This window comes from Nelumbo lutea, chromosome 1 (genome assembly GCF_056320005.1).
Source record: "Nelumbo lutea isolate HS-2025 chromosome 1, American lotus-T2T, whole genome shotgun sequence".
Classification (NCBI taxonomy): domain Eukaryota; kingdom Viridiplantae; phylum Streptophyta; class Magnoliopsida; order Proteales; family Nelumbonaceae; genus Nelumbo; species Nelumbo lutea.
The window spans coordinates 57,077,341-57,096,721 of NC_142684.1; the positions used below are offsets into that span (position 1 = coordinate 57,077,341).

The window sequence follows — 19,381 nt, forward strand, 5'->3', positions numbered from 1 at the left end:
ATGGGAATAAGGAAGTACTATTTGATCAGGGATTCAGGGGCATTGATTTAGTACTAGCAGATATTAAATTAATTCCAAGGGTAGAAAAGGACAAAGCAAAAGCCAATTTTAGGAAGAGAAAAAGGACACTGTTGCTGTGCTCTACTTCAGTCATCATCTCTCCCATTTGCCACACTCGATTAATGTATCGATAAACACCGTAATCTCTTTCAGACTTTCACTCACACCCTTCTGTCCTTGAGCCATTTTCCTGCTTTTGAACCCACCTGCAAATTTATCTATCTGCCCAGAAAACTCCAAGGTACTTAGAGAAAGCCTATGAAAAGGAGAAATGGGTTTTCTGTAGAAAAGCTTGTAGCTTTTGATTTGTTGCTAAATCTGCCTATCTTTGTCCTTAATCCTTATATTTAGAAGTAAAAGTGAGTTTTGAGAAGTGGGTCTTCTTTATTTCTTTATTGTCTCTGCGTGGGAACAATGACGATTGAGCTCCATTCCTAGGAGACTTCAGAACTTTTACTGCTAGTAGTGAAGTTCGTTTCGCGCAGAGATGATTCAGTTACTGTTCCTGGTTCTTTTTGCCGAAGGCATTGTGGCATTTCTTCTCATGGTGAAGATCGGGCCGTTGAGAGAGTTGGTAATGAAGGCCCTCGACCAGCTGAAGACAGGAAAGGGCCCAGCCACTGTAAAAACCATTGCTGGCACGATGTCGGTCATCCTTGCATCTAGCATTACTAGCCTCCTTAAGATCCAGAACAGGGGAACAAAGCTCGGTACAGTGACACCTATGGATCAGGTCCTTTGGAGAACTCACCTACTAGAGGCTTCGCTCATGGGTATTGTCTCGCTCATCTGATAGGGGCTTCTTCTTCTTTTCGCTTTTATCAGTTTTCATGGTGTCACTCTGGATGCAAAAGCTTGCTACTTCCTAGTGGCCAGTAGTATTTAACAGCTGCTAAATTGTATTTCAGAAGCATAAAGGCACAAAGACATATTTTTACTTTGGTTAAGAGTGCAAAATTCTATATCATCATTCATTCAATAGGGCTTTTTGGTCTTGGTATTTTATGCAATAAAAATGATCTTATCGACGTATCATTGATAAAGTTATTCCAATTAATTATTTGTCTTGGAAATTGACGTTAATGGGTATTTTATTTCTCTTTCTAAGGTAAGCAGCATCTGCTACTGCTTTAATGGTGTAGCTGGTGCATTAAGTAGAATGGGAAAGTATCAATTGTGATTGTGAGGAGTATCAGGTTTGACATAAGGCAGGCCAATGGAGCTCGTATAGGCTTGTACAAAACTCCAACATAATATGTAGTAGAGTTTAATAATATAACCGGCTTGTTGATGGTATTTCATTATTGTCTTGATATTTGTTGGTTTTAGGTAAATATTGTTTGCGTATTCTGTTATATTTTATAATTTGCACTTGCCTTATAAACATTACCACATGTGGAGTAGGGAGACATCTTGTGTGGAAGGTTCATAGCTTTTGTGCTGGATAAGTGGGGATTACTAGTTACTAGGTTTGCAGGTGAGGGTGACAAGATGTTCTTTAGTAGGTTCATTCCCTTGAATTATCAAAGATGTAAACTTGTAAAGGTGAGAACTTCTCTAGAACTAGTTATAGCTTTGGAATTAATCTAGTAAGTTCTTGTTACCCTGTAAGAGGGAAGGAGTAACATGCAGAAGAATATGGTGTAAGCTTGGATTTGGATGTCAAATTAGGAAATGGTAACGTTAAGAACATGGATAGGATTTTCTAGTCAATAATTCTGGTTGTTTTAGTTCATATATATTGCTTTATCAATGATAAGATAGTAGTGAGTCTTAGTTGCTGCTTTATGCGTGTGATTGAATATAAAATATGTATAACATATCTTATAAATATTAATACACCCTTATTATTTTGTTTACTTTTTATGCATTGGTAAAAATTTACATGATTATATTTAGGTTAAGATTCTTTATATGGAGCAGTTTTAATAAAAGCTCATTATGAATAAACCCACATGTTACTAAGTGTAATTGGTTGAACAGGATTTTTGAAGTTTCTGTGTTCATTGTACCAAAGGGAATTCATTAGTGAAGCATATCAGTGGGAACTAATTTGTCATTCACCTGTCACCTAGCAATTTAGGAAGTGACTGAGAAGTATTTGTTATAATGGAAATATGTGTTGTGGTACAACTTATTAACAAACCTACCCAAATAGATGGGATAAGACTGTTGAGTCCAACTTATGCACTAAAAATGGTACGCTTGAATCAGCTTTTTTGGTTGTAGTTGATGGTCAAAAAAAAAATTATGAAGTATAACAAGGCTCAAGGAATCTCCTTTACATTCATCTACTGGGGGTATTTTAAAATTAGTTAACTATTATACTATTATCTTGGGGCTGCTGGTAAGTCTGTTTTCAGCTACAGTGAGTCTGCCAAAGAATTTTCAGATCTGTTGACCCATCTGAAGGTGGCTTCGACTTCTATTGCTGCTTTGCTAGTCTTAAACTTCAGTTTGTCTATGATCGAGCTGCCTAGCTAGTCTTAAACCTTAAATTCAGTTTAATTCTATTATTTCCTGGAGGAGTCTGCTGTTCTTGCATAATCATTTTCAATGTGGATGAGGCTGCTATCAGCTCCTAACCTCTCATGAAATCTTCCAATTGAAAGTCATTAAAGGTCTCCAATGTCTTCATCCAATGAACCACCTTCAAATTAATTCCTTCTATTAGATTTTGCAAAGTTTAACTTTACTGTTTATTATAAACAGTCTCTTGTTGCTTTCCAGATCATCTTTCCTCTTCTTTTAGGTACAATTATGAAACTTGGGTTGAAGAGATTAGCTATTTGATATTTCATATGAGGATTCCATCTGCAGCCAAAGAGAGTGAAAGTGCATCCAAACATAAGACAAAAATGAGCAGGGGATTAGTAGATGGGGAACCGTCTCATCATTAGCATTGCACAGGATGCATATATGGGGAGAAAGGCAGCTGCTGGGTCTCCTTTTTTGGAGTATGCACATGTATTAATCTTATCATGCACAACCTCCCAACAAATGGCTTGAATCTTAGGGGAATTGGCTTGCACCACACCTCTTTCCAGGAAAAGGAGCAGCTGAAGAGGAAGCAGAATGTAATAACAAGTTGAAAAAGGAGGAACAACAGAACAACCCTGTGGATGATGCATCCCAGCTGATCATCTAAACAAGAGTTACCCAGACTGATTGACTGACTGACTCCAGAGAAGCAAGAAGGTCCACCAACTCAATGCACTCTCCCTCCCTAAGGCCTCTCCTAAACCTAAAATCTCTGCACCCCACTGGAAGACTTAACCCAGAATTTGGAGCAGGTTTCAACTTTTAGGAAGAGAATGTAAAAAAAGAGAATGAATGTCTTTCAAAGAAGCATCCCCAATCCACAAATCCTCCCAAAAAAGTTATTTGGCCATTTACCCACATCATATCTAATATGACTAAGAAAGGAAGGATGCTACTGATGGACTTCCAAGGTGAAGCAAGACACACATAAGGTGAGACTTTGGCATCCCACACATTTCTTGCGAGTCCATGAATGCTCACAACCACCTTGTGCTTGTTTTTTTTTTTTTTTTGATAGATAACAGAAACTTTTATTAATAAGAGATTAGAAAGGAGGATACAACAGGAGGGAGGGGTAAAATATCTTTAACCCTCCCTAAAAGTTCACTTCAGATTACAAAGATGCCCAGAAAAGAATAGCTCTTCCCACCCCTTGCTTAGCCAAAGAGTCTGCCAAGGAATTGGCACACCTTTTATTCCACTGAAACTGAACTTCCATGTTTTGAATCAAATGTTTAATTCTCTTTTTCTCATTTAGGTGTTTCCACAAGCTGAAGTCTTCCTTCTGCAACCACCTAATAACCAGGCTCGAATCACCTACCACCACCAGTTTTCTGATATTCAACTGCCATGCTCTTTTAATCCCTTCCAAGACTGCCAGTATTTCAGCCCTCAGAGAATCCCCCCATCCAAGTCCCCGAATACATTGCAATAATTTGACCTTCTTCATCCCTGAAGGCTATACCTTAAGGACCTGGGTTTCCTTCGCTGCTTCCATCAAAGTTCAACTCAACTTAGTGTAACCCAAGGATGGAGGAACCCAAACTGGAGAAGGGGCAGTTCTCAAGGGAGCTAACCAAGCCACTTCCTTCCAGTTCTGAATGATATCTCGTTCTGTGTAATCTTTAAAGAGTTTCAAGGTCTTAACCTAATGAGCCACCCTAATGGAAACTACCTTAATGATAGCGTCCTTATTTCTTTCTTTTTCAAGGAAGATTCTTTGATTTCTTTCCTCCCACTGTGTTCAACATATTGCTGCTCTTACACATCCATAGAAACTTCCTCTCTTTTTTAACCCTCTCACTAACTAAATGTTAAACAAGCTTTGCACACTTGGAGGAGAGAACCACCTGCAACCTAAGAGAGAAAAAACCAGCACCAGATTTCTGATACAAAAGGACAGAAAACCATTAAGTGATAGCAGCTTTCACCATTCTCCTTACATAGGATACACCAGTGCGGGGACAAACACCTATTTGGCCATTTCCTTTGAAGTAAGTCGCAAGTGTTACACTTTAACAAGAATGCTTCCCAGCAGAAAGCACCCACTCTAGGAGGAATTGGTTTACCCCAAATTTCCAAGATTGGGAAAGGGTGTTTGAAAGCCAGTTGAGACTGGGTTAGTTCTTTGAAAAAGGAAGAGCAAGTAAATACACTCGAGGAGGAAGGAACCCAAATCCTATTATCCCTTCTAGAGGGATCAATAACCACCTCGTCTAAGATCTTAAGCAAATCAGAAATGGTGTTCAACTCGGAATCTCTAAGAGCCCTTCTAAAACCTAGGTTCCAATCAGGAGCAGACAAAGTAGGGGATAGAAAGGTGGAAACAGGCTCATTTTTAAAATTTGATAGGGAGAACAAAGCTGGAAATTGCTCTTCCGGAAGGTGAGTTTCCTACCCAAGTATGTTCCCAAAATTTCACATAATTACTACAACAAACGCCATACTTGATGAGTGGAAGGAATGAAGATAAAATAGCATGAATGGACTTCCAAGGGGAAGCTCTTGTAGCTCTAGATGAGACTCTCGCATCCCATCCGTCCACTACTTGCCCATGGATACTTAGAATTACTTGAGCCCGCATATTATCCCTTTTGTTTGTCAATCTCCATAGCCATTTCCCCAATAAAGCTTCATTTTTTTTTGTAAATTACCCAATTCGAGCCCTCCATCACTATTGGCTTTGGTAACAATATCCCACCTAACTCTATGGTCCCTTTTTTCCTCCCCTGGTCCCCATAGGAAGTCCCTCATTAATTTTTCCAAAACTTCGCACACTCCCATAGGAATTTTAAACACAGACAGGAAGTAAGCTGGGAGATTAGCCAATGTGGACTTAATCAGAGTTATCCTACCACCCAAAGATAGGTAGTTTTTCTTCCAAGACGCTAACCTTTTTGTGAATCTATCAATCACCGGATTCCAAAATCTCCTTTTGGTTGGATTATCCCCTAGTGGAAGCCCCAAATACTTAAATGGCCATTGTGCGATCTCACACCCGAAAAGTTGAGCCCTTTCTTCCACTTCTCTAAAATTCATATTGATACCAATCACACAACTTTTATCAAGATTCACTTTAAGGTTAGTCACTTGTTCAAACACCTTGATCACCTGCTTGAGATTACTGACCCACCTAATCTTGTCCCCACCACAAAAAAGAATTGTATCATCCGCAAATTGTGTGATTGGCACATTATCTCTTCCAACTCTCCAACCTCTCACCACGCTCATAGAATTTTCCCTTTCAATAAGTCTTCCCACGACTTCAACAATCAAGGTAAATAGGAAGGGGGAAGGGGGTCCCCTTGCCTAATGCCCCTAGTGGTTGGAAGGTGGTCTATCACCTTACGATTCACTAGAGTGGAGTAAAGGCAAGTCCTTATACACCCTTTCACCCACTTACACCACCTTTGTCCAAAACCAAAGCACTCAAGGACTTCCAATAAACATGACTAATCTACCAAGTCATAAGCCTTTTCTAGATCCAATTTACACACCAGCCCTTTCTTCCTGCTTCTTTTTAAATCTTCCACACTCTCATTTGATATTAAGATTTGGTCCACAATTTGTCTATTCTTCACAAAAGCACCTTGATTAGGAGAAATGATTGCAGGGAGAACCTCTTTAATTCTTCAAGATAAGACCTTGGTGATGATTTTTAGTGACTATTCACAAAACTGATGGGTCTGAACTCTTGTGTGGCAGACTCCTTCCTTTTTTGGAATTAATGCAAGAAAAGTAGAATTCAGACTTGGATTAATCACCCCTCTATAGAAAAATTCAGAGAAAACTCTTTGGGTATCCTCCTTAAGTATCTCCCAACAATCTTGATAAAAGGCCATTGTAAAACCATCGGGACCCGGAGCTTTAGATCTATCCATAGCAAAGATGGCAACCCTTATTTCTTCCAACTCAAACTCTCTTTCGCTGAATATAGCAAAGATGGCAACCCTTAGGAGATTCTCTTTTTAAGGCTATAAATAGGAGAGCAGGGGGGACCTCTAGACATACAGTTCGCTGAATATAGAGAGAAGACTACACAGTTTGACTACTTTTGTCTTCTGCACTTTTCTCCCCTGCTCTTGCCGCCCCTGCCCAGTTCGATCTCCACTTGTGGGAGTGATCAAGAACCGTTCTTGATATTGCTTCTTGCTAGAAGAGGCAATCTGAAGTTGTGCTCACCAACCCTCCACTACATTCTTGCTGAAGAGCCATCCTGTTGATTTTGCTTCACCTCACACTGTGTCATTTTCAGTGGGAGCAGTTTTTGGTTTTCTCCTTGGGCGTGAACACTTTCATTGGGAGTTACTGTTACTCTGTATTAAGTATATCCCTCTCCTCCTTTTGGTTTCAGATCTGTTCCGGTTTGGTTCAAGATTGATCATTGAAAATGCAGTTTTCTAAAATAGGGAATGTGATTCCTAGATGGGAGAGAGAGAAAATTTTGAAATTTCTCCCAACCTTCTTGTAGGGTTTGGCCATCCATATGATGGATCTCTCATCCCTTCACTACACACCAGGGCCCTTCCCACAATCCTCTAATGGCTCACAGTTCTTCTCATAACTCAGTTCTCTGTCTGTAACTGTTAGGGCTATGAACATTAATTAGGACCCATTCAACCCCATCTTCCACTTGTTTGAATTTGACAGAAACTGAGAATCTGCCGATTAATTCTTCAACCCCTCCGCAACTTCATCCTTCCATAGAGTAACTATCTCTTCGGAGGAGCCCCAAGAGGGGCTCATTGCCCATCTAAGGCCATTTGCTCTCCACGCATTTCTATCCCACCTCCTATCAAAGGTCATGAGCTTAAATTCCTGGATTAAGAAAATATCTGGATTTTCTCTCCTTATTACCTCCTTATTAATGCTCTATTTCTTGCGTTCCCCAAGCCTCTCACATTCCAACTTACAATCTTCATTACTTCAAATTAAGTTGCCCCCATCCCCCTAAGACCTTCTACCCTATCTTCCTCCTCTTCTTCCCCTACCCTTCCTTTCACTAAACTCTGTCCCCTTCTACATCCAGTTTCAACCTCTCAACTTCACTAAACTCTTTGTCCCCTTCAGCTCATTTGGATTTTTTAATTTACACCCTAACTTTCCTATAAACTCAGCTAGAGATTCTTCTTTTTCTTCTCCTACTTCTGTTTCCTCTCTATTTTCCTCTCTATTTTCCTCTCCAGTTCTCTCTCTGTTCTCCTCTCCGTGCTTCTCCTTCAACATCTCATGCTCCACCTCTTCTTCAGCTACTTTAAACCAGCTTTCCTTGTTTTGATTCTCCTTTTCCTTCTCTAGTTCTACTCCAGTCAGCTCATTCCACTCTTCCATTATTATCTTCCATACCCTTTCCTCTCTCTCAATTTCCTCCTGTGATTCCCTTGTACTACTTACTCTGTCACCTTCAGGAATATGGGCAAGCAGCGAGGATGTAGGTCTAGGACCTGAAAGACAAACATCAGGGGCAGAGCAAAGGTTAGTACCAAAACCTGAAAGCACAAGCGTACTTGGAATTGAAGAAGAAGGAAACTCGACAAATAGCTGGGTTTCACAATTCGACAATAGAGTGGGGTTTTGCAAGGAGCAACCTAGGCTTGATTCACACTCACTAATACTTCTGGAGCTCTGTCGTTTTCCCCCTCCTAAAGTATCCTGGTTTGGAGACTAGTGATCGACCACTTTCGTCACATTGATCCCATGCCCAATGTTCAAGTTCTGGTTTGGTGCTCCTCTTTCCAAGGTTCCGTTTTCCCCTTATCATCCAAGCGTTGAGCCTCATTTAGCAATCCGCTCTCAAAAGAGGGTCTTGGCACAGAAGTTTGGTATGAAACAGTGCCAAGTTGATCACTCTGTCTTCAGTTTTAACTCTTCAGCAGGCAAAATAATATTGGTGGTGTATGTGGATGATATCATTGTGACTGGGAATGACAAAATGGGCATTGACAGATTGAAGGCATTCCTATAGGAACACTTTCAAACAAAGGACCTTGGCAAGTTGAAATACTTTTTGGGCATAGAGGTAGCAAGATCTAAGCATGGCATTAATTTGTGTAAGAGGAAATATGTGCTCGATTTATTGGAAGAAACATGATTGTTGGGTATTAAACCGGCTGAGACACCTATGGAAACAAATACGAGGCTAAGCAGTGATATAGGTGAAGTATTTGAAGACCCTGGCAGATATCGACGACTTGTAGGCAAACTAAACTATCTAACCATTACTCGGTTAGATATTTCATTTGCGGATAGTGTGGTGAGTCAGTTCATGCAGAAACCTTTGGTACCACATTGGAATGCAGTGCTAAGGATTGTGAGGTATCTGAAAGGAGCTCCTGGTCGTGGTTTGCTGTACAGGAGTGGTGGAAAACTGGTAGTAGAAGGATACACCAATGCTGATTGGGCAGGTTCTATGTCTGATAGACGATCCACCACAGGCTATTGCACCTTTCTGGGGGGTAACCTGGTAACGTGGAAAAGTAAGAAGCAAACAGTTGTGGCAAGAAGCAGTGCAGAAGCAGAATATAGGGCCATGGCACATACTGCTTGTGAATTAGTGTGGTTGAGGAACCTTCTACAGGAGATAGGATATGACATCAGTACTCCAATGAAGCTCTATTGTAACAATCAGGCAGCAATTCATATCTCTTCCAATCCAGTGTTTCATGAAAGAACCAAGCACATCGAAGTTGACTGTCATTTTGTGAGAGAGAATGTGCTGAATGGGGTGATAGAAACTGCATATGTTAGTACGGGAAACCAGTGGGCAGACTTGTTTACAAAAGGTTTGAGTCGGGGGAGAGTGGACTACATATGTAACAAGCTGGGATTATATGATATATACTCACCAGCTTGAGGGGGAGTGTTACTCACCAGCTTGAGGGGGAGTGTTACTCACCAGCTTGAGGGGGAGTGTTAGTGGTGTTAGTGAAGGGGTATTTTGGTCTTTGTACTTGTTGAGAAGGTTGATGTGTATTGTTATGTTAGTTCGAGTGCTTCTTACTTAAAGGAGGGCACTTAAGTCTTTTCCATTTAGTTAATAATATAATAACAGGTCTGGCCGAATCTAGGAAGATGAATCTTTCTCTAATTTGAACCAACCTTTTTCTCTTTCCTTATCTTTCTCTCTTCTTCTTTCTTCTCCTACTTTACTTTACATTCAACGAACAAGACAGAATTCTAGGGCAGGTCAAACTTTAACAACATTAAATACAGTCAGACTGTGAGAGATAAAACCTCTTATCTCTCCCCCATACAATCAGATCCCTTACAGTTGTGCCCAGAATAATGAATCTCTCTCCACCCCTTGTTTAGCTAAGGCATCTGCTACAGAATTAGTAGATTTCTTAACCCACCCAACACAATTATTTCCATATCTATGGTTAGCCACCTGATCTTTTTCCTTTTATTGTTGAAAAGCCGCTGTTAACCCCCCCAACCCCCCCCCCCCCAATCTTGTAACCAGCTAATCACCAGTTTGGGGTCTCCTTCCACAAATAGCTTTTGAATGTTCATTAGCTTTGCCTTTTGAATGCCTTCGACTGCTGTTAACACTTCTGCTCTCAGGGAGTCTCCTTCTCCAACTGGCCCCGAGAACATAACACTTCTATTAACAATTTCCAAAGCCATTTTCCCAACAAAGCAGTATTTCTTTGGATAAGGTTTCCAATTCCTATGCTGATAAAAAAAAGATTTCCAGTTCCTAGCTCACACATGTCCTTACTCCTAAGTGATCATTTTTGGATTCTCTTGGCTCCCACAAAAAGCCCCTCATGATTTTTTTGATACTTCTTGCAATCTTCACAAGAATATGAAAAGTTGAGAGAAAGTAAATTGGCAAATTAGCATTTGTGGATCTAATTAGTGTAGTCCTCCCTCTAATAAAATATAACTTCTCTTCCATATGGCTAACTAAAATTTAGTAAATCTGTCCAAAACAGGTTTCCAAAAGTCATCAGCATTGGGATTGCTCCCCAAGGGGAGCCCCCAAATATGTCATTGGCTACCCTTTTATCTCAAACCCTAACAAGCCTGCAATTTATCTCAAATCACCTTCATTTATATGAACCCCAGCCATACAACTCTTCCCTAAAATTACTTTTAAAAGAGTCATCTGCTCGAAGCTTTTGATTAACTCCTATGAAGTTTGGTATTTCCTCCTCACTTCCCCCTTCCCAGAAAAGGATTATGTCATATGCAAATTGTAAATATGTTATGACCACCTCTTGCCTACCTACCCTCCCTCCGATCAAGTTACCACTATTCGTTTTGTTGAATAACCTACTGAATGTATTTATCAAAAAAAAAAAAAACCTACTGAACACATTTGCTATCAAGGTAAGCAAGAAAGGGGACAGAGGGTCCCCTTGCCTCAATCCTCTTATAGCTGGAAAAAAATATCTTATAACTCCATTCACCAAAATTGAATAATGACAACTCTTGATACATCCTGCTATCCATCTACACCATCTCACACCAAACCCAAACTAACTCAATACCTCTCCACTAGAACCAACCAATCCACCATATCATAAGCTGTCTCTAAGTGTAGCTTACACACCAATCCTTTCTTACTACTCTTCTCTACACACTAATTAGCAATCATAATTTGGTCTACGATTTGTCTTCATTGTACAACGGCACCTTGGAATTGTCTTAAACGTCAATATCTTGGATATCATCAAGTTATGACATCTTTCTTTGGTAAGTCAAGTTATAACGTCCGAGTAATTTTCAGTTGAAGTCCATTGTTAGTCATGGTTTTAAGAATACTGTGGTGCACAATGCATCTATAATTTTGTTAGTTAGGATAATTCATCTTATAAACTTGAAAGAAAAGCTGCTAAAGCTGATCTTGCTTGCTGGTGGAAGCTGGTGCTGAATTGAAAGGAGGTTTTGGAAGTTAGAATCATTCTCTTCTTTTCTTTCTTCCCCCTTCCACTTTAAGTGACGTGTCAGCTCCGGTCCTATTTTTGGTGATGCAATATCCACTGAAGCTTCTTTGTATTTATCTGTTTTTCAATATCTTAATGAGGCTAGTGTTGATCTGTCATTGATCCAAGAAATGTAATATCCTTTACATTGAGTAATCACTGCTGGGAATAAACATGCTGTGTCCTCAGAGATCAGCTGAACAGGTTTGCTCCATCAAGCCTGTATAAGTTAACCAAATGTCAAAAGAAGCATTTTTTTTCGAATAACACAGCAATGCGAATATAAAAGAAACGTAAAAAAAACAGAAACATGAATATAAAAGAATGATCTGTGCTTTGACCTTAAAGATCAAATCTTGGGTAACATCAAGGCATAACCTCTAACAATATGTGGTTGAAGTACATTTTGAGTCACAGTTTTATGGATGGGCAAGCAACACATCTATCTTTCTGCTAGTTGAGATAATTTGTCTTGAAGGGGGTCCAATGAATCAATGTGCAATGAAAACTTGGCTTAGTTCCAGGAACCTACATTTCTTGTATCAAGTGGTTGAGGGTGATCTGTTTTGCTGGTGGCAGATGTAGTTGTGCTGAATCAGAACGAGGTTCTGGAAGTCAGAGTCATTTTCTTTCCTTCCCTCCTATCTTGCCTCCACATACACACATGCACAAATTTCTAAGTGGCATGTCTGTTCTGTGCCTATTTGTGTGATGCGTCTCAAGGCTGTTGACCCATGGTTATAAAAATCAGTCTGGCCATGTAAGTTGACTTAGGAAACTGGGATCTGGCCACCCATCTGCTTGCAGTTTATACAAGAAAATGAATACTGGACTGCCAATTGCAATGATTAGGTTTGAGAGTAAAAAGAAGGAAACAATGGAAAAAAAACGATCAGAGAAGAGAAAGGGAGACTGAAAGTTGTGTGTGCGATGATTTATCTTGGGATTGACACCCATATATGCCTCAACATGCTTGGTACAATCATGTTGGACTGGGTTATGTGCTATATTGATCTGTGTCTTTTTGTCACAGTATAATCTCATTCGACATCCATAAATACTTCCATCTTTGCCAACAAAATCTTCAAAGTAATTTTGATACTCAATGTGCTAAAGCCTTAGATTTGGCTACAATAGTCTGCTTCTTACTTCATGTGACCAAATAATGATACAATAACCAAATATTGATGATTGATCTTCTATCATCTAACATACCTGCCCAATCTACATCCATATATACTTATACCCGAAACTTACCATGATTGGCAAAGAGTAGGCCTTTTCTAGGCGAAGATTTCTTGTACCTCAACATCCTTTCAGCATTACTACATAAGTTATACCCAGCCTGGTTAGTGATAGTTACAACAGTTTCCCCACTTGCCTTGAAGCTTTCATTTGCCTTCTAATAATTCACTTTCATTTGAATTTAATTTATGATTAGGCTCAATGGGTTTCTCTATCGGTCTAGAGCCTAACCTTTTTCTCTTTCAGTAAAGCAAGCCTTAAGGACATACTTTCTTTAATCCATTAAAAAAGGACAGATCAGTGTTGTAAGACTCAGACCAAACACAAAACCGGAATTCTTGTTGGGATATGGCTTGACTGCGGATTTTATATATATATATATATATATCACATGAAAGTGGTTGCTAGATGGTTAGCCTTGATTTTTAATGTAAGTGGTAAGGGTACAAAGAGAGAGAGCCAAGAGGTCATGAGTTTAAATCTTTCAATTGGAATTTAAGGCATCCAGTGATTTAGTTATCCATGTGGGTTGTGAAAACTGTCTAGGTCCGGTTGATTTTCAATGGTTTTGCCAGTTTTTTACTGGTAAAAACCAGAATGCCTTCTGGTTCCCAGGTTTTATGGTCTGAAAATCCAGTCCAGTCTGAGTCTTACAACAGTGCGATAGACTAGCTTTGAGAAACAAAGACTATGCTTGGTTAACATTCTGTTCCAAGAGTCATTATTTGAATGAATTTTGAGCCAAAAATGTTTTTCTTTTGAAACTAAAACTTTTAGTTTCTGTGCAACAGGCCTGATTCCTTTGATTCTGTAAGCAAAGATGAGAGAAGGAATAGCAGAAAATAAGAAATCCCAACTCCCAACTGCCAAATGGGAGAAAAGAAGTGATTTCTCAGTTGGCGAGACTTCTTTTGTTACTAATCTTATAAGAAATAAAAATAATTATTGCTAAAAGTAGTACTAGAAGTGGATTTATTAGCCATTTTTTCTCTCATGCTTCTTATTTAGTTTATAGACATATTGTCATTGGGCCATGTTTAATTTTTTATAGGTCATTCTTTAATTGTTACTGCCACCTAATTAGGGGCACTTTTGTAAGTTGTAACTATAATATATTTCCAGCAACTTATTAGAGAGTGGGGAGGGGGTCATTATGAGCACCATGATCTTATTTTCTCTTCACTCTTCTCTTCATTTTCCCCTTATTCTTCTCTTTTTTCTATTCTCTTCTTTTAACACCAGATTTTATTTATTTCTTTGATTAATTGTGTCTGAATTATTCAACAAGATGGTATCAGCGCAAGGAAAAAGAAAACTGATGATGATGAATATGTTGATACTGATTAGATCTAAAGTTTTTTTTGGTCTGATCTGAATTGTTAGGTTCTTTTGGTATTTTTTCTTTCTTTTTTTCTGTTCATTGTTAATTTTTGTTTAGTTTCATTGGTGCCTCTGATCTCCTCTTATTAGACCTGTTAGTTTGATCTCCCTATTCTATATCTTCGTCCTTTTGCTCTCATGTTCTTAGATCTGGTTTTTACTACAAATAGCATGTCACAATTCTACTATGAATAGTAATTATGGGAATTACTATAAATAATTAATTTGTAAATTACTATTAGTATCCTAAAATAGTAATTTACAAAGACAATTTATGTTCTGGGCTATGTTATAGTTAGTGGGTTTTCCTTTGGGCTATTTTTGGGGCTTGTTGTAATTAGTGGGTTTTCTGTTGACTTTTCGTCTTCCCACAACTTGTTGTACTTGATTTTTTAGTTTAATGAATCATTTCTGTGTTGCTGATAAAAAAAAGTAATCATCTGTCATCATTAAGTTGCCTGATTTTTAGAAGATTTTTTTTGAGATTTGTTTTAGAAATTTTTGATGCCTAGGATTGTTTCTTAGAGATATTGTCCAAAAATCAAAGGAAAATCAGAGATCTGCTTTATGGTCACTGGAGATTATTTTCTATATGGTGATTTAGCATTGTTTAGTCACCTGCATATTTCTACAGAAGTATAAAGTGGTAAGACTTTTTGTAAAGTAGGGGGCAAACACCTATCCCCTCTCTCTATTTAGTGTTGACTCATATAGGACTATCCATACAGTGTTTTGGGGGTGTGAGTTCCTAGTTTGTTGGCTGATAATTGGTGGAGATATTATTCATTCTTGAATTGCCTGGTTTTAGAGAATTTTTTGGTGTTAGAGTTGGTCGAGTAAGGGTAGATTAGTCTTTTCATTATGTTTTAAGTTATGTGATGATGTGGCAATTCTGTTTTAGCTCTTTTAGTTTACTTGTCCCATACTTAAGTAGGGGCATATTTGACCTTGTACCCTAATTATAATGTAATAGAGATTATGGTCGACTAGTAGGGCTAATCTCTCTAGTTCGACAGCTTCTTCTTCTTCTTCTTCTCTCTCTCTCAGAACAGAACTTGTCTGAACCATTAAAACATGGTATTAGAGCACTAAATACAGGAGAAGAAGGCTGCGGTTTCAAGTACTTGGACCTGCGATCTCCTCTTCTTCTTTTCTTATTTTTTGGGCTGCGATCTAAGGTGCACAGGTAGAAGGCTGCGGAAAGTTATTTTTGGTAATCCAGGACTGCCGCAATCTTCATTACAGGTGTTAGGAAGGTGCGGCAGCCCTAGGTTAGTAGTTCTAATACTACTGTCACCATGAGTGACAGCCCTAGTGGTTGGTGTTTGTGGTGTTCTAGATCCTCTACTAAGCAGTTTCAAGAGGGTTCTTGGTGGTTGCTGAGTAACAGTAATGGTGGTTAGTTATCAGTAGCGGTGTGAATTTTTTTTTTTTTTTTGGGGGGGGGGTGGCGCTAAAAGAGTGGCCGAATGTGTCTGAATGGTGGTTTACATCAAGCTCTTTGATTGTGGCTGGTTGAGAGATTGCTGTAAGTGATGTGGAGACTGCTGTAGTGTTGACTTGACAGTAGTATATTTTTAGTGGTTGATAATTTAGAATTAGAAATTGTATTGGGGAACACAATGGCAGCAACTGGAGATGGTGGTAGTGATAAGAAATTTGGTGTGATGATTCCCTCAGACTATCTAGGTGTGCAAATGACATCAATTAAACTTAATGGTGAAAATCATGTGCCATGGGCCAAGTCAGTGGAAGCTTTTCTCAAGGCGAAGAGGAAGGTGAAACATGTGAAGGAGGATAAACCATCACCCGAATCTCCAGGGTTTGATGACTAGGAACAAGAAGATGCCCAAATCATGACATGGTGTCCTATAATGGTTACAAGTGTTTTGTCATTTTTATTGATGATTGTTCAAGGATGACATGGATTTATTTAATGAAAGAAATGAGTGAATTGTTTTTTATTTTTCAAAAATTCCATGCTGAAATACATACACAATTTGGCATTCCAATAAAAGTTCTTCGTTCAGATAGTGGTCGCGAATACTTTCTTACTTCATTTCAACAATATTTGGAACAACATGGCATCATTCATCAGATTTTGTGTGCATCCACCCCTCAACAAAATGGGGTGGTTGAACGAAAGAACCATCATCTTCTTGAGACTGCTCGGTCTATTCTTCATCATATGAACGTTCCTAAACGTTTTTGGAGTGATGTGTTTACTGTTTGTTTCCTTATTAATTGGATGCCCTCCTTCATCCTTCATGGTCAGTCTGAAGGGATAGGATATCCATCACATGGACGCCCAAAAATTGCGGAATAAGGGGGCGAATTTCAAAAATTTTTCCTCTCCCTTCAACTGGGAATCGCATTCCCTATTTAGAAAATCATATTTTCAAGGATCATTCTTGAACCATAAACTGAATCAGATCTGAACCAAAAGGAGTAAGAGGGAGGATGTACCTGATACAAAGAAACAATATCTCCCAGTGGAGGTGTTCACGCTCAATGAAGGATCCAAAATCTGCTCCCACTGAAGATGGCGTAGTGTAGGGTGGAGCAGAATCAACAGTGTTCTTCCAAAAGAACTTGACCCTTCGCAAGAATCAATAGGATGGCTTGTGAATACAGCTCCAATCAATTTTTTCCCCAAAAGATTGATATCAAGATCAAATCTTGATTACTTCTATAGAAAGTAGGAGATCAAACTGCTGGAGGCGGCGGCTGCAGGAAGGAGGTGGCAAGAGAGTATTCGCAGGGTGCAAAATTCTCTCTTCTTGTGATCTCAGCTTTGAAGACAAGAATGTGTTGGTTGCATATCAAAAGGCTGCCGCCCCCTCCTCCTTTTATAATCTTAAAGGGATTAGCTCCTAATCCCATTAGGAGTTGGTGATCCAAATCATATCTGCAGATCAGATCAACCATCTCCTAATCTAATTAGGAGGCTTCCAGATCTAAATCTTATTTAGATCTTGGACTCTCTAAGTGGATAGGGTCTGGGCCCAATCCTATCAGATGATCCATCTCAAAATTCGCCCATTTAAGTGACTAATCAAATTAGCCCAGTTCGAAATGGGCTTAAGGCCCATTTAAGGTTATGTATTCACTTAGCCTTCCAAACTGCTACCCAGTTGGGCTTCCTTGTATGGCATGGGACCTAAACATTGATCTACACATCAGCCACATGGGTTCAGCCCAACCTTTGTTACAAGGCCTGGCCGAATACACTGTTATGGACAGTGCACCCCCTGAAACCCATCTCATGGGCTCTATGGGCCCAACACTTACCCTAAGTGGTCCTTGGGCCAAGCCACCTTGTAACACCTAGGGACTGTGGGTAGATGCAAGATTAGCCCATCAGGTATTATCCTCAATGGTCTTACACTTAACTTCTCAGCCCATAATGATCATACACTGCCCGACAAGAGAGGACCTCTCCCTCGGCTGCAAGGAACAGTGTTGTTTTCTCTGCTTATATGGATCCCGGGAATTAAAACCTTCTTGCAAATCATTTCGAAACCATAATATATATACTTTTATATCTCATATAAAATATATTTTGCAAAACAAATCTCAACGGTTGAAATCGGCTGCCGGCAGTCTAGGTTTCCATCAGTGAGAGTGCATCTCCGATCATTACCTTTGTCCGACAAAGGGGTGGATCCTATCACTATGATCACCCACTCAGATGAATTCTCAGACTGTCCCAACATACCCAGGTTTTGACCCCCGCTAAGGATCTCATTGATTGGTATATCAAAGACAATCCAATCCGACACCTAGTGCAGTATCATAATCGAGTCTAGGGGTCGGGTGTAACTTTCCAGTTTTGCCCATCAATCTCCAAGGTCTAGGGCAATACTGTAAATCTGGTCCAGTTCATAGATTCAATTAATCCTACATTGTATGTGCCTAGGGTCTCACCCTGGTAGCTGAGACAGGCCACCCCAACTGACTTGGTGGCGCCACAGTGTCAGCCTTGTCAGGATAGGTCTCCCCAGACCGACCCACTGGCTGTGAACATTCTAAACTAAACGAGTCTCATTAAGTGTCCAGTTTAAGGGTACTACACAAAAACATACCAAGGGAACATGAATCAAATATGCACTTTTATTCATTTACAATAAACTCATAAAGTACATTATTCTGATTGAAGCTAAGGGCATACAAAACTGTCTAACACAATCTCCCTTTTCTATTTTGTTCCCCACTTTGTCTCCCTTTCCATTAACTCCTTAGGTCTTTGGGTGTGTGTGCTTTGTTCACAATCTGAGCCCTGGTTTAGACAAGTTGGATGCACACTCTATTAAGTGTATCTTTCTTAGCTATTCTCGGACCCAGGAAGAGTATAAGTGTTACAATTCTATCATTCAAAAGTCTTTTGTCTACCCTGATGTCACTTTTTTTGGGTCCGTACTGTTATTCTTGGGGCCTGATGTACCGTCCTCTCCACCATTGATCCCTCTTTCTCTTCTAGTTGGTGATCCCGTTCCAATTGTTCTTGTTATGTCTGAACCTTCACCTCCTCCAGTGCATATTCCTATTGAACGACCACCGATCCGGCACGTGTATACTCATCGATAGATACCGACACCTCCTCCGACTTCCACCTCGTTTGCGGATCCTGTAGTTGCTCCTGTCCCAGAACCTTTTGAACTTGATCTTCCCATTGCTTTACGGAAAGGTAAACGTAGTTGTATGCTCATCGATAGACACCGACACCTCCTCCGACTTCCACCTCGTTTGCGGATCCTGTAGTTGCTCCTGTCCCAGAACCTTTTGAACTTGATCTTCCCATTGCTTTACGTAAATGTAAACGTAGTTGTACTCTACATCCCATTTCCAATTATGTTTTTGGCTCTCACCTTTCCACTTTACATTGTCAGTTTGTTTCTCTGTTGTCCTCTATATTTATACCCAAGGATGTCTAGGAGGCCCTTACTTCACCCGGGTGGCGTCGTGCAATAGAGGAGGAACTCTCTACTCTTCAACACAATCACACATGGGAGCTCACCACTCTTCCTCCGAGTAAGTATGTTGTAGGTTGTAAATGGGTGTATATTGTTAAATATTTACCAAATGGTAGTGTGGAGTGGTTGAAGGCCTGACTAGTTGCTAAAGGTTATTCTCAGTTATATGGGGTGGACTATATGGAAACCTTCTCCCCTATGGCTAAGATTGGTTCAGTTTGTGTCTTAATTTCTTTGGCAATTATGTATGAT

At 39.6% G+C, this 19,381-nt stretch overlaps 1 protein-coding gene across 1 annotated transcript in view; it reads left to right on the forward strand.

The window, feature by feature from the left end:
- LOC148874687 (uncharacterized) overlaps nt 1-19,381 on the forward strand; it is a 37,551-nt gene continuing 18,170 nt past the window's right edge. The window contains exon 1 of the mRNA XM_088965966.1: nt 1-833. Coding sequence (XP_088822092.1) covers nt 548-833 — 286 coding nt within the window. The 5' untranslated portion in view covers nt 1-547. The remainder of the gene's footprint in view (nt 834-19,381) is intronic.